The sequence below is a fragment of the Phoxinus phoxinus genome, assembly GCF_949152265.1.
Source record: "Phoxinus phoxinus genome assembly, chromosome: 22".
NCBI lineage: Eukaryota > Metazoa > Chordata > Actinopteri > Cypriniformes > Leuciscidae > Phoxinus > Phoxinus phoxinus.
Window position 1 is genome coordinate 5,289,827 of NC_136897.1, and position 12,811 is coordinate 5,302,637.

The following is a 12,811-nucleotide window of genomic DNA, read 5'->3' on the forward strand; positions in this document are numbered from 1 at the left end:
ATTTATGTGAGTATTACCTGTCATTAAGCAGATGCGTGTGTATGTACTGTGTATCCTCATACCGTTTTTGGTTCAAAAGCAACTCCCGATGAAGCTCCTGGTGGCTTTTAGAGGCTTTCACGGGATTAATCAGCTTTTTGGGCTTGATGAGATCATCATCCGCTGTCATGTAATCAGGCTGAGGAGCGTAACTGGCCAATGGGGGGATCTCGCGATGAGGGTAACCAAATGGATCCCTGTCCGGGGTTCTCGGCTGATGAGGCTGTTCCCATTGAATATCAGCATACGCTGAGGCTGAGAACAGAGAGAAAACAATGTGAGAGGAAGGATTTTATTGAAAGGAAGTAACGTTTCCCTTCCTGACTTCTTTTAACTGCGAGAAGAAAGACAGAGATTGACGCAAAAGAAGACCATAATAAACAGCAGTAAGTGGGATGTTGGAGCATACAGCCCACATCAGAGAGCCAGCATTTACACACACTACTACATACACTACTTGTCTCTGCTCCAGTTTAAATGATTCCATGTGAGCCGAAGCAGGTTTCCTGAAAGTAGCAGGTGGACATTCAGAGTGTTTACGTTCCTCTGGGATTGGGAGGAAATGCCTTACCTTCATTTCCTCCAGCGAATTGGGGAACTTTACACCACCAAACCTCTAACACAACATCACACTCAGACAATGAACTGATGTGAATGATCATTTCTGACCCCAAAGATACTTTACTGATAAAAATTTCCAAATTTTGCACTTGTGTTCTTGTTCCCCTAATATTGAATAAATAACACACTCTGGCATATTTCACCAAAAGAGATAAATAAATATTTTGCTTAAAGCTAGAGTAGGTAATGTTGGAGAGCTAGCCAGATTTGAAAGTGGCACCTCTTCTAAGCTCCGCCCCCTCCTGTCAGTGCTCCGTCCAAAGCTACGCCCCCCCACAAACATGAACGCGCATCCACGTTTGGAGTCAGCTGCATGTACCTACCAGTGATGCGCGGGTTGATCCAAAATGAGCGGGTGCCTGCGGTTACCCGCGGTTACGAGTCATCCAAAAATATTTTTAATGATATTCGGGTCGCGGTCGGTCGGGTCGTTTACCTTTGTAATTTATATAGTACTAGACACAATGTTCTATGAAATACATAGGTCTACACTTTATTGGCTGAATAACTGCGCGAGGATGACGCACGAGCAGTCTGCAGATGAAAGTGGGAAATCCTTATTTACCTTTTGAATGTTGAGCGCGTTATTAACTTTTGAATAAAAGCTGACGCGGGACAAAATGCCCGATTTCCCAACGCGTTGAACTGAGCAATGCCATTGTGCCATTTTAATAGGCTACTTTTAAACGCATATAGCTCAGTAATGTCAGTTTTATGTAGCCTATTTGCTGAGAGGGGGCGGGATTTTTGTTGGGAAAGTCCAGGGAGAGACGCACACGTCGATTAGACTGGATAAACACATGCAGCATCTTAACTGTTAAGTAAATGAAACGAAATAAATGAATAAATCAAGCCTTTATTACAAAACACTAGGCTATATCATACAGCATTCTGAAAAATGCGCACCCCTAGTTCCTCCGTCTAAGCGGGCGGTTAGTTGAAAACGTTGGTCGGGTGCGGGCAGTGTTGCCAGATTGGGACGGTGATTTCCAGCCCAACAGCTCACCAAAACCCGCCCACTCCAAGAAAAAACCGCCCAAAATTTTACTACCAAAATAATGTGATATAATTTTATGGCCATGTCATTCAAGGTTGATAAGCACAATTTGTATCTCCTTAAAACAAAATAACGATGGTAAATTAAATAATAAATAATAATTAAAAATAAACAAATTTCCAAGGAAAACGCATCAAACCAGGGCAATAATTAAGGAGAATTAGCAAATATGACTTTAAATGTCCAGGTGGACACTGTCAAAACGGCAATCAAGAAATGAACAATGACTTACGCCCTCGGAAGAACACATTGCAAAACATAACGCAGAATTTAGCAGTCAAAACTGATTAATCGTTGATTCAAACCTTTTTCAGCAGCTTTCAGGGACAAGAGTGCATGCAGTCTGCACGGTGTAAAAATGGCAGATGTCTGGTTAGGCTAGTGTGCACATGACATGACCATGGAAATGACTCTGTCGTCCCATATTCAGTTTCAATTCAAGTAATTCAACTGTGCTCTCCTCTCAGTTATTCACCATCAAGTCATCAACCCCCACATGTGTACGTTTATTGCTCACTATCTAAATTTTTACTGTAGATGCAATTTACTGCATGTCACTTTGGCATTAGCGATCACTTGAATATACAGCTACAAGTTATCGCGCTAAATCGCGTCTTCCTGCTGATCCCTCGTTGATTGGCTGAAAGTGCGTGCTCGCCGGTGACGTCAACACCAACGCCAGCTGACTCTGCGCTGCGTGTGTGTGTGTTGTAAATGTCATGATGACCGATTTTATGCACTACATGCACACTTTAGTTTAGTTTTTTAACCAATTATACTTTAAAATGTAGATGTTTGAAAACCGCCGAACTGACCCCAAACCAGCCCAAATTTTGTCCACCCGCCCAAACCCTTTTTTACCCGCACAATCAAATTCAAAACCGCCCAATTGGGCGGGAATCCGCCCAATCTGGCAACACTGGGTGCGGGTTGTTTATACATTGACCCGCGCATCACTGCTGTGCACGCAGTGGTGCTCGGGCACGAGACATGAAGGAATCTGATTGGTTCTTTACATTCGCACCGAATGGCAGTGATTGGTCAGAGTTTTTAATGTCCTACAGCTGCTACAGAGGTCAGATTTTTTTCATTCCTTTTTCTGAACACATAATGTATTGACTACTATCAGAATGGAAGGACCATTTCACCCAGTATAAAAAAAAATGTTTCTGAACAGGATTACCAACCCTACCTTTAAAGAAAATTGAGTGTAGTCAGTATGTTTAGAAAAGTAGGAGGTTATTAAATAGTACTGGTTCAGTACCAGTTTGTAATTCATCACCACTAAAGAACACACTTGTATCCAGATCCATAATGCAAGCCAGCTGAACTGCATAAAGACACTCCTCTCAGGATAGGACAGATTAAAAGTGCAGTGATCCGTGCTAAAGTGACAGCAGATCAGGTGTCATATGCATTGAAGCTTGCTCAGAACAATGCTGTGCTTGGAGGAGGAACCAGAGACAGTCTCCACCATTCAATATTAAAAAAGCTGAGCTCCGTTCTTAGCACTTCTCAATCAGAGTGCACGAGAAGAGGACTGGGGTGAAATGATGTTGATGATGACAGGACAGAGGATGAAGGGAATTCATGATGTGAAAGTATTTGTAGCCCAGAGGTTAGCAGGTTTACACCAAAGATTTTTTTCAAACAAGTAAATAAAGCTTTCCCCTCTATTTTTAAAACCTATATTCTAAGTTATAAACTAAAGACTCTTGTTTCTGTTGCGTACTAAATCCTTTTTTCTTATATTCTCAGTTTATTGTATTACTATATTGCTCATACTCTCTGTAAGGGAACAAACTATACATTATACATTTCACTTCACTTCATATCACTTCATGCTGCAGATGAATGATAAGCATGATAAGCATGTAACCCACAATACATTGTGGCAGTGCATTTGTTAGGGAAAAACACCATATTTTCTTTCAGAAAATGAAAAATAAATAAATATAGTTTTAGATCTACAGAAGTTTTATATATTGCCCAGTTGACAACTGCTCTCTAAATTGTTGTTTTCACTTTTCCTAACATCTAAAGATAAACAAAATTTTGCTAAAATATGAAAATATCATGTGCATCATCAGGAAAAATAAAGCTAAAAGTAAATCTCTCACAGTCCATCGGATTAACATCACTGATATGGACCTTATGTTGTCCATACTGAATGCTGTTGATCCATTAAAAGAGATATTTCATGTTTATGAGGATTATGAATCCATAAGCACTGGTTGGCCAGAGAGCGTGTTGGCACAAGGAAGTCAAAGAGTCTACACAGTATGTGGGCTTATGTAGCAATGATAAAAAATCATATGAAATATAAATATTTACAAAATTATTACAAAAAAATATCGGTAACACTTTACAATAAGGTTTCACTAGTTAACAACTTTAGTTAACATGAACTGAGAATGAACAATACTTCTTCAGCATTTATTAATCTTAGTTAATATAATTTTTTAACAAGTGTTAATACGTTATTAAAACCAAAGGTTGTGTTTGTTAACATTAGTGCACTGTGAAGTAACATGAACAAACAATGAAAAGCTGTATTTTTGAACTAACATTAACAAAGATTAATAAATACAGTAACAAATATTGCTCATTGTGAGTTCATGTTAGTTAAAACATTAACAAATGTTAACTAATGAACCTTATTGTAAAGTGTTACCAAAATCTCTGTGAGACAGATAAGTATATTTCAAGTGATCGTGCAAATATGGCTTTTTTTTTTTTGCAAATGAATGTGTTGCAATGTCTGCCTGCTGTTAACTGAGTAAACCGTGAGCATATGTGTGGCCCACTTCAATGTTATGTGCTGCGAGAATGTTGCGTCATGGTTATGAAATACTAATGATTTCTGTGTATTTATCCAGAGCTTACAGATATAATTCAGTATGGGATAAAAGTACTTACACACATATACACAAGCGCTACTAAATGTTTTGTATTGCTACATAATCTGTGTCTCTGGAAGCCTGTCCTTGATCTCATCGATTAGGGATCAGTAACATGGTGAAGAGCAACAGACGGTGGACTGTGTCTGCTCTGAAAATGAATATCCCTCTATTATGGGCATAATGCATTTATCAACATCCCCCACAAACCCTGGAGTCACAGAGACAGGAAAGTCAAGGGCTTCTGCTGATCAGATCTGAGTCTATTTCCAAGAATTGCATGATACATTGTGGGGTTAATTCGATTTTGTGTGGTGTCTGTTTGTGTGGTTACAGCAGGTGTTTCCTTATATACCCAACATAACCAAAAGTGATTCAGTAGGACTACTAAAATCAAAAGTGTGCTAATATGCTAACCCTTTCAAGACAGAACAGTACCATGGCACTTTGAAATACAATGGTCCTAAAAAAAGTATTTGGACACTTTAGATTACAAAACACCAGACGAAGTGGCAAATAAATGGTGCTTTCAGAAGTGCACTTTTCTTTGATATTTAGTGGATGAATGGAGTCATTTCCCCTCAGAATCACACAGGTGATGAAGTATACAGAGTATGAACAGATGTCCACTATTATTTTGAAGAGAATTTGGATTATTTTAGGCAGCATTTAAAAAGAACAAACTTCAAATTTTTCCGATCAAAAACATTCTGAAATGTGCCTTAAGAATCTGAATTCATTTTGGATTACATTGGTTTCATCCTAGGTGTATAAGACACTCTTCTTTCAGCCAAACACAGTCAGAGTTGTATTTAAAAATATCCAGGTTCTTCCCAGGCCTTCTGAAGCTGAGCGTTGCGTTTTTGTAAGAAAAATATCCATATTTATAACTTTATGAACTATAATGACTGGCTTCTGGTAACGGCTGCCTGCAAGTCTAGTTCCGGCGGAAGAGTGACCTCTGACCCGACGCAAGACGTATTGACGAATGCGGAAGCGCGGAGGATAGAGCAAAACAAAACACAGCTCACGAATTAGAAGTCTAAAACGAGATTTTTTAAAAGAGAAATGTGGGAGGAGCTTGAGTTTATTACCCAGCCCTTTTTGTTTGAACCGCGAGAGGCATTAAGGCCTCTAACACCTAACGTGTTTTTTGCAGTGAGGGGCTCCTTTTTTCTATTATTTTCCTATGGCAGTGAGCGTTCTGCGCGCTGTTTTTGCGCCTGCTGCGCCTCGCGTTTTACCGCCTGCTGCGCCTCGCGTTTTACCGCCTGCTGCGCCTCGCGTTTTACCGCCTGCTGCGCCTCGCGTTTTACCGCCTGCTGCGCCTCGCGTTTTACCGCCTGCTGCGCCTCGCGTATTACCTCCTGCTGCGCCACGCGTATTACCGCCTGCTGCGCCTCGCGATTTACCGCCTGCTGCGCCTCGCGTTTTACCGCCTGCTGCGCCTCGCGTTTTACCGCCTGCTGCGCCTCGCGTATTACCGCCTGCTGCGCCTCGCGTATTACCGCCTGCTGCGCCTCGCGATTTACCGCCTGCTGCGCCTCGCGTTTTTGAAGTTGAAAAAAAAAATCAACTCCGAGCTGAAAAAGCGCCATGAATGAATCCACTGTCCAATCGAATGAATTGAGAGGCGGGCCTTCCGTTGTGGTCGTGGCGGAAGTTTACAGTTGCTTCAACGTCCATAGACTATGATGGAGGAGAAACTTGTGGTGGCTGTTTCGGGTTACCCGGCCCGGAGCTCTATGATTTTACGAGTTTACAATGTGACAGTTTACGCGCGTGCTCGCTATTAGACTGACAGCTGACTCGGTGGTTGCTTAGCAACATAAAAACCGCAGCGAACTACTATTTCAGGTGTGATCGGGTATTTTTTTAGCAGTGCTGTGCGCCTCGAGTTTTCGAACCTGAAAAAAGCGTTAGGTGTGATCCGGGCCTTACTCTCCCCTAAGCTTACGCTACTCCTACATCCTACGTCATGCATGGGGTCAGAGGTCACTCTTCCACCGGCACTAGACTCGCAGACGGCCGTTACAGGAAGCCAGAGATTATAAAGTTATAAATATGGATATTTTTCTTACAACCCAGACAAAAAAAAGCATTGCTTCGCTTCATAAAAGCCTTTATTAACACCATAGAGCCGGATAGATTACGTTTATGATGGATAAATGCGTTTTTTGGGCTTCAACAAACTCAGTGACTATATTCTCTCCATTATAAAGCTGGGAAGAGCAAGGATATTTTACATTTTAACTCAGATTGTGTTTGGCTGAAAGGAGAAAGTCTTATACACCAAGAATGGCTTGAGGGTGAGTAAATTATAGGACAATTTTTATTTTTGAGTGTACTATCTCTTTAAGTCAATACTGGTAGGCTAGCACAGTTTAGATTCCTCTGAATCACATCAAATGCAGTGTATTGTCTTGTTAATCACCAGGCATTCAGTATTAAAAATAATTTTTTTGATGAAAAAACAAAAAATCTCCTGTTACATAAGAAGTTAGTTTGTTCCCACATTGGATTGTATACAAATAGAATGCTGACAGTTGTCATGGCGACGTCAGCATTCTCAGAGGATGCCCTGGGATCCCATTCTCCCATGAGTGGGTGTGTTTGTGTGGAAGTGCGGTGCCATTTCCCATAATCCCCGCTGAATACTAGTCCTTGGCAAGCCATAAAATTTAGGCACAGCTCTCAGACAGGGAATTAGCATTATAAAGGTGCCCAGCAAGAAACAACGCAGCAGTCTCTAAGGACAATAGCACAATATAACCTATTTCAAGCATCTAAATCTAGACTGGATGAGTAAATAAAAAGAGTTTATATGACTAACTTGGATCATTCTCTTTTTTCCTAAGCTGTTTTATGTGTACTTGAATAGAATATCAAAGAATAAAATGGGATAGTTCACTCAAAAATGAACTCTTTTCACTCTTGTTCCAAACCAGCATGCATTTCTGTACTCTGTAGAAAACACAGAAAAATATATTTGGAAAAAAACGTACAATGAAAGTCAGTGGGGTGCCATGATGTTTTGGACCTCACTGACCTCCATTTTAATGGGCAAAACCAGTTAAACATTATTACAAATATAGTCTTTTGTGTTTCACATAAGCAAGAAAGTCATACGGATTTGGAACAACATTATGGTGTGTGAATTCATTTTTGGGTGACTATCCCTTTGAGGTTTAATTCACATAGAAATTGCTTAATAGACTTCCAAGATATGTTGGTGAAAAGTGTGTTTGTTTAAAAGCTGGGTATTCTGAGATGGATGATTTAAGATAACTGTTCAAATACACAAAGCAGGGTTTATTGGTGTCGATCATGGTCAGGCAGAAATGCATTGTGGACCTTGCGCTTTTCGGCTAAAACAAACACAAAGTAAGATACTGCTGGTAAAACATTACAACAGCAAAATTGTGAAAGATGATCCTTCTTGTCACTTAACCTACTGTCACCTACAAATTGCCACAAGTTTACCACCAACTGACAAAAGTACAATTCAGAAAGTGTCAAATGGTGCATTTCTAATGGCAAGCAAAGAGTTTCTGAAGTCTGTTGCCTCACTGTGCAGCAAGACTCCATGAGTAACAAGTCTCTGAGAAAGCATGGCTCCCTGTTTCTCACCAAACTGATGTATTTAAGTGTCATTCATGTCATTCTTTTGCCTTCTTAGTTTGTCTTTTATATTCTACACCAGCTTGTTCTTAAAAACATTATACGTTTAACCCTAAAAACAGACATTTTTAGTTTAAAGCAGATAGATCTTTTTTTTTTTTTTTTTGGCAAAGCATAACAAATGCATCAGTGTGAATGTATCTTGATGTAAAATATAAAACAGTTTATTAATCTGTTATTACTACAGTAATAATACACTGAAACTCAATGAATACTACAAATCTATTAATTTCTTCTATCTTATCCTTGGTATTGAAATACAGACCCCTAGTAAAGTTTTCCTGCACAATACAGCATCATCGGTTCAGCATCCTGTAATCTCAGCCACAGTCTGTTGTATCTGTCTTACCTGACTTAACAAGTACATCTCTGGGTCTGCTGGGCTGGCCCTCAGGGGGATACAAACTGTGTTCAAATCTCTGGTCCATCCTGCTGTTGCCTTTGTGTGCGTGTATGTGTGTGAGATATCCTACATGTTTATGTGAAGGCCGTTTCTTTTGAGTTTCTGCTGTTCTTCACACACATGCCTCCTCTCTCACAGTGTAAACAGTCATGTGACCGCTGGGCATCAAAGATACGCCCCTCCTGCTCCTCCCAACTTTATTTTTCACACACACATACCCTCTCTCTCTCTCTCTTTCTCAGGAGTCCGATGGGATTAGTGGAGGGCTTAATCTCTCCCTCTCTCGCGCTTCTGCTAGATCTCACATTAACCATTAGACTACCAAAAAGCTTTCATCCTTCACAAACTCATACACTGGGCAATTAAAACAAAAAACACACACAGAGTGATTCATCTTACGATCACGCAATGTTCATGTTAACATTCAGGATTACACAAATCAACATCTCTGGACATGACCATCAGGCTCATCTTAACTTGATAATCCATGGAATGTTTGTTTTTTTCACACTGGAAATAGGGCTTCTGTGGGAGATTTGTTAGTTATATAAGAAAATCATTTTAATATTAAAACTAATATGAATATGTAATGGTTGGATGATAGTTATAAAATTGCATATGATGGTATGAGGAATTTCATATCATTGTAACATATCACAATCTTATTATTTTTGTAAAAAAAAAAAAAACAGTTTAATATAGGCTATTAAATAGCCATGTGTTATTGGTGCAAAGCAAAAAAAAAAATTCAGCAATCACGATATTTTCTATTTTGCTATTGCGACTGCTTTACGGTCCCTGACTTTTGAATTTTAATTGAAAAATAAAAGACTCAAAACTAATATTGTAAAAACAGACACAGTAGTTCTGACTCTAAATTCTGATTTGATGAGCTTACTTAGTTTGTTTTGTTGAGGCTTGTTTTTGTTGTGTTGTGCACTACTGGGCCACCGTAGGGCTAAGTCATTCGAAGCTGTTGCAAATCATAAGATATAATCATACCTGTGATCAGATTAATTAACAACTTAATACTTAATAAAGAATAACTACTATCTACTAAGTATATCCAATCTTACCTGCATACATACAGTAAACTCACGTTAAGCGGTATGTAGCCTATAGTATTTCAGCCTGATCTCATGAAAATGTGTCTCTATAGCACGCATTGTGTTTATCGTGCAATATACGGAAAAATTAGTTTTTACGTCCATATGATACGCAGTTTTCGCGTGCGTTTGATACGCACTTCATTGCGTGTAATACACACGCACCCCACACCACTAATCCTAATCAAACGTATAATACACACGCACCCCACACCACTACTAAACCTAGCCTAAACCTACCCATGCGTATCCTATGCATGTAAAAAACTAATTTTTGCGTATAAATTGCACGATAAACACAATGCGTGTTATAGAGACGCATTTAGTGTGACCGGCTTGACTATTTAACAAGTCTCAACTGCTTGATTGTTATATCGTCAAAAAAAGGTAAACTATATTATCGTCAGGGATATATTAAAAGTTGTATAGTACATCCTACTTTATCTGCATGCATAGAGTATACTCACATATAGCAATATATACTGTACTATACAGTAAATCTTGGCTGTGTGATTGTTTATATCGCTGCAGAAACTATTATCGCAAAGCTCTATATACTGTATAACGTTGGATAACGTCAAGCGATATATATAAATATATATACACAAGCCAATATAGCTCAGCTTCTTGATTCCTTGTATTATCGCAAAACGTAAACAATATTATCGGCCAGCTCTAATCTGCTAAATGCGACTACAACATTAGGCATGAAGATATTAAGATATTATAAACATTAACATCATGATTTTCTCTAAAGCTGCTTTGAAACCATGTGTATTGTGAAAAGCCCTATATAAATAATTTCGACTTGATCACAATTCTATATTAATTTCACAAGTTTGACGTTTCTTGCCAAACAACTAAACTTAAACTTAGCATCTATTAAAAACAGCTTATTTTTTCGTCTTTGCTCCTAGATCATATGAAGAACTTTTCAAGGCCAGTGGCACATGGCACATTTAAAAGCCTTTATTATTATTTTACGTCAGGAAGCATGGAACTTGGGAAGTCTTTTTGACTCAGCCGTGACGTGTCAAGAAACAAGGTCAAAGACATTTGCGTGGAACAGAAGGAGCCGTGGCAACATTGCATTGTTCCTCTGCATGGCTGTTGGGCGGCTTTCATTGTTCTCAAGGACGCGTGAGTGTAGACTTACCCACTCCATTCAGGTGTTTTCCGTTTTTCACACTCTGCTGCTCAATGTTGTATCCCTTCTGATGCGTGCGTCGTGCGAGAGAGAGAGAGAGAGAGAGAGAAGAGAGAGAAAAAAAGAGGCTTATCAGCTTACAAATATTCACATCGCTCTCATCAATCACAGCATTACTGACTCTCTGTCTGCTTGCTCCTTTCTCCAATTGATTTAGGATATATTATGGGTGAGTTCAGTTGTCATGGATCCAGGAAAGGTGGAAGCACATTAACTATGCTTCTGCTGTTGTAACATGAAACCGGCTGTTCCAGTCCTTTTCTCTTGCCGTGCAATTCTAGCAAGGAGTAGCATTTCTATGCTCTAGAAAATAAAGGCCGAATCTTAGGGTCAGAAAAAAAAACCTTCTTAGAACAATTTTACACAGGGTTTTGAGTTTAATACAATAGTTTTAGACCATTCTTGAATAGTTCATCCAAAAATAATTTCCTTTTCCTCATGTCGTTCCAAACTTTTATGTTTAGTAACAAAAAACGAGATGTTCAGTAGAATGTTAAAGGATTAGTTCACTTTTAAAGTGAAAATTCTGTCATCATATACTCACCCTTAAGTTGTTTCAAACCTGTATGAATTTCTTTCCTCTGCTGAACACAAAGGGAGATATTTAGAAGAATGTCAGTAACCAGACAGTTTTTGGTTCCCATTGACTTCCATAGTATATTTATTTCCTACTATGGAAGTCAATGGGAACCAAAAACTGTCTGGTATATGATGACAGAATTTTCATTTTAAAAGTGAACTAATCCTTTAATGCTGCACTTTGAAAAATGGACCAAAAACACCATAACAATACCATACAAGTATCTGCATGACTTTTGTGTGAGGTAAACACTAACATGTGACTGAAAATGAATCTAATTCTTACATCTCGTTCAAATTTGGCATCATTAGATCCACCAGAATTCAATGATGCCATTTTACATTATTGATGCCAAACCGATTTTCATTTAATGTTACACAGTTTTTGGAACGCCGTGAGAATGCCAACAAATTTTAAGTTTTAAAATTGAAAATTTCATTTTTGTTTTAGATCTGCATATTGATTTCTAAGTCCAAGAGCTTTTCCTGTTGTACAATTCCATAAAATTGATGTAACCCCTGTTCCCTGAGAAAGGAAAGAAGATGCTACGCCAGTTGCTGACGCTATGGGAACGTGTCCTCGTGGAATCCAGTGCCTGAAGCATGTGTAAAATCACACTAATCATTGGCTGACGCATTGGTGATGATGTCACAAGGTATACCCCAGCAAATATGGTGATGATGTCACAAGGTATACCCCAGCAAATATGGTGATGATGTCACAAGGTATACCCCAGCAAATACCCCAGCGCCTGGCAACGTGATGCAACGTTTCGTTCCCTTTCTCAGGTAACCCGAAGACATTCCCTTTTTTAGAGAACACTAAGGGGAACTAGTTGCTGACACTATGGGGACACCAATATTAACTACGCTATGTTGACCAATGCTTGCCCTCTTTTGGTTCAAACCAATCTAAAAACCTAGGCACTAAAACTCAAAGGCCTGAGCCCTGAGCCATATAATGTGTCAGGGGTACACCTTGCACAACACTGCTCCCAGTAACAAATATAACCATGTTAGAAAAGGCCCTTAAGCTTCAATGCTGAAATGAGAACCTCAAGCTAGTCTGAGCCATGCCACAAGAGAGTCTAGATCCCTTAGAGCAGAGCTACCGAATCGACAAAGATAGACTAATGAGAAGGCGCTTAGGCTAAACTCACTTTACGTAACATAGAACAGACAACTGAACAAAGGAAACTCAGGACTTAAATACACAGA

General features: G+C 39.3%; 1 protein-coding gene across 2 annotated transcripts in view; it reads right to left on the reverse strand.

The window, feature by feature from the left end:
- Window positions 1-12,811, reverse strand: part of LOC306990737 (protein FAM107B) — a 38,066-nt gene that overhangs the window by 9,181 nt on the left and 16,074 nt on the right. The window contains exons 2-3 of one of the 2 annotated variants that reach the window (XM_079597958.1): window positions 10,964-11,021; window positions 63-294 (exon numbers count right to left, since the gene is read on the reverse strand). In XM_079597958.1, the coding sequence (XP_079454084.1) occupies window positions 63-294; window positions 10,964-11,021 (290 nt within the window). Of the gene's footprint in view, window positions 1-62; window positions 295-8,647; window positions 8,862-10,963; window positions 11,022-12,811 lie in introns of those variants that run through there. The other variant, XM_079597959.1, reaches the window with a different exon arrangement.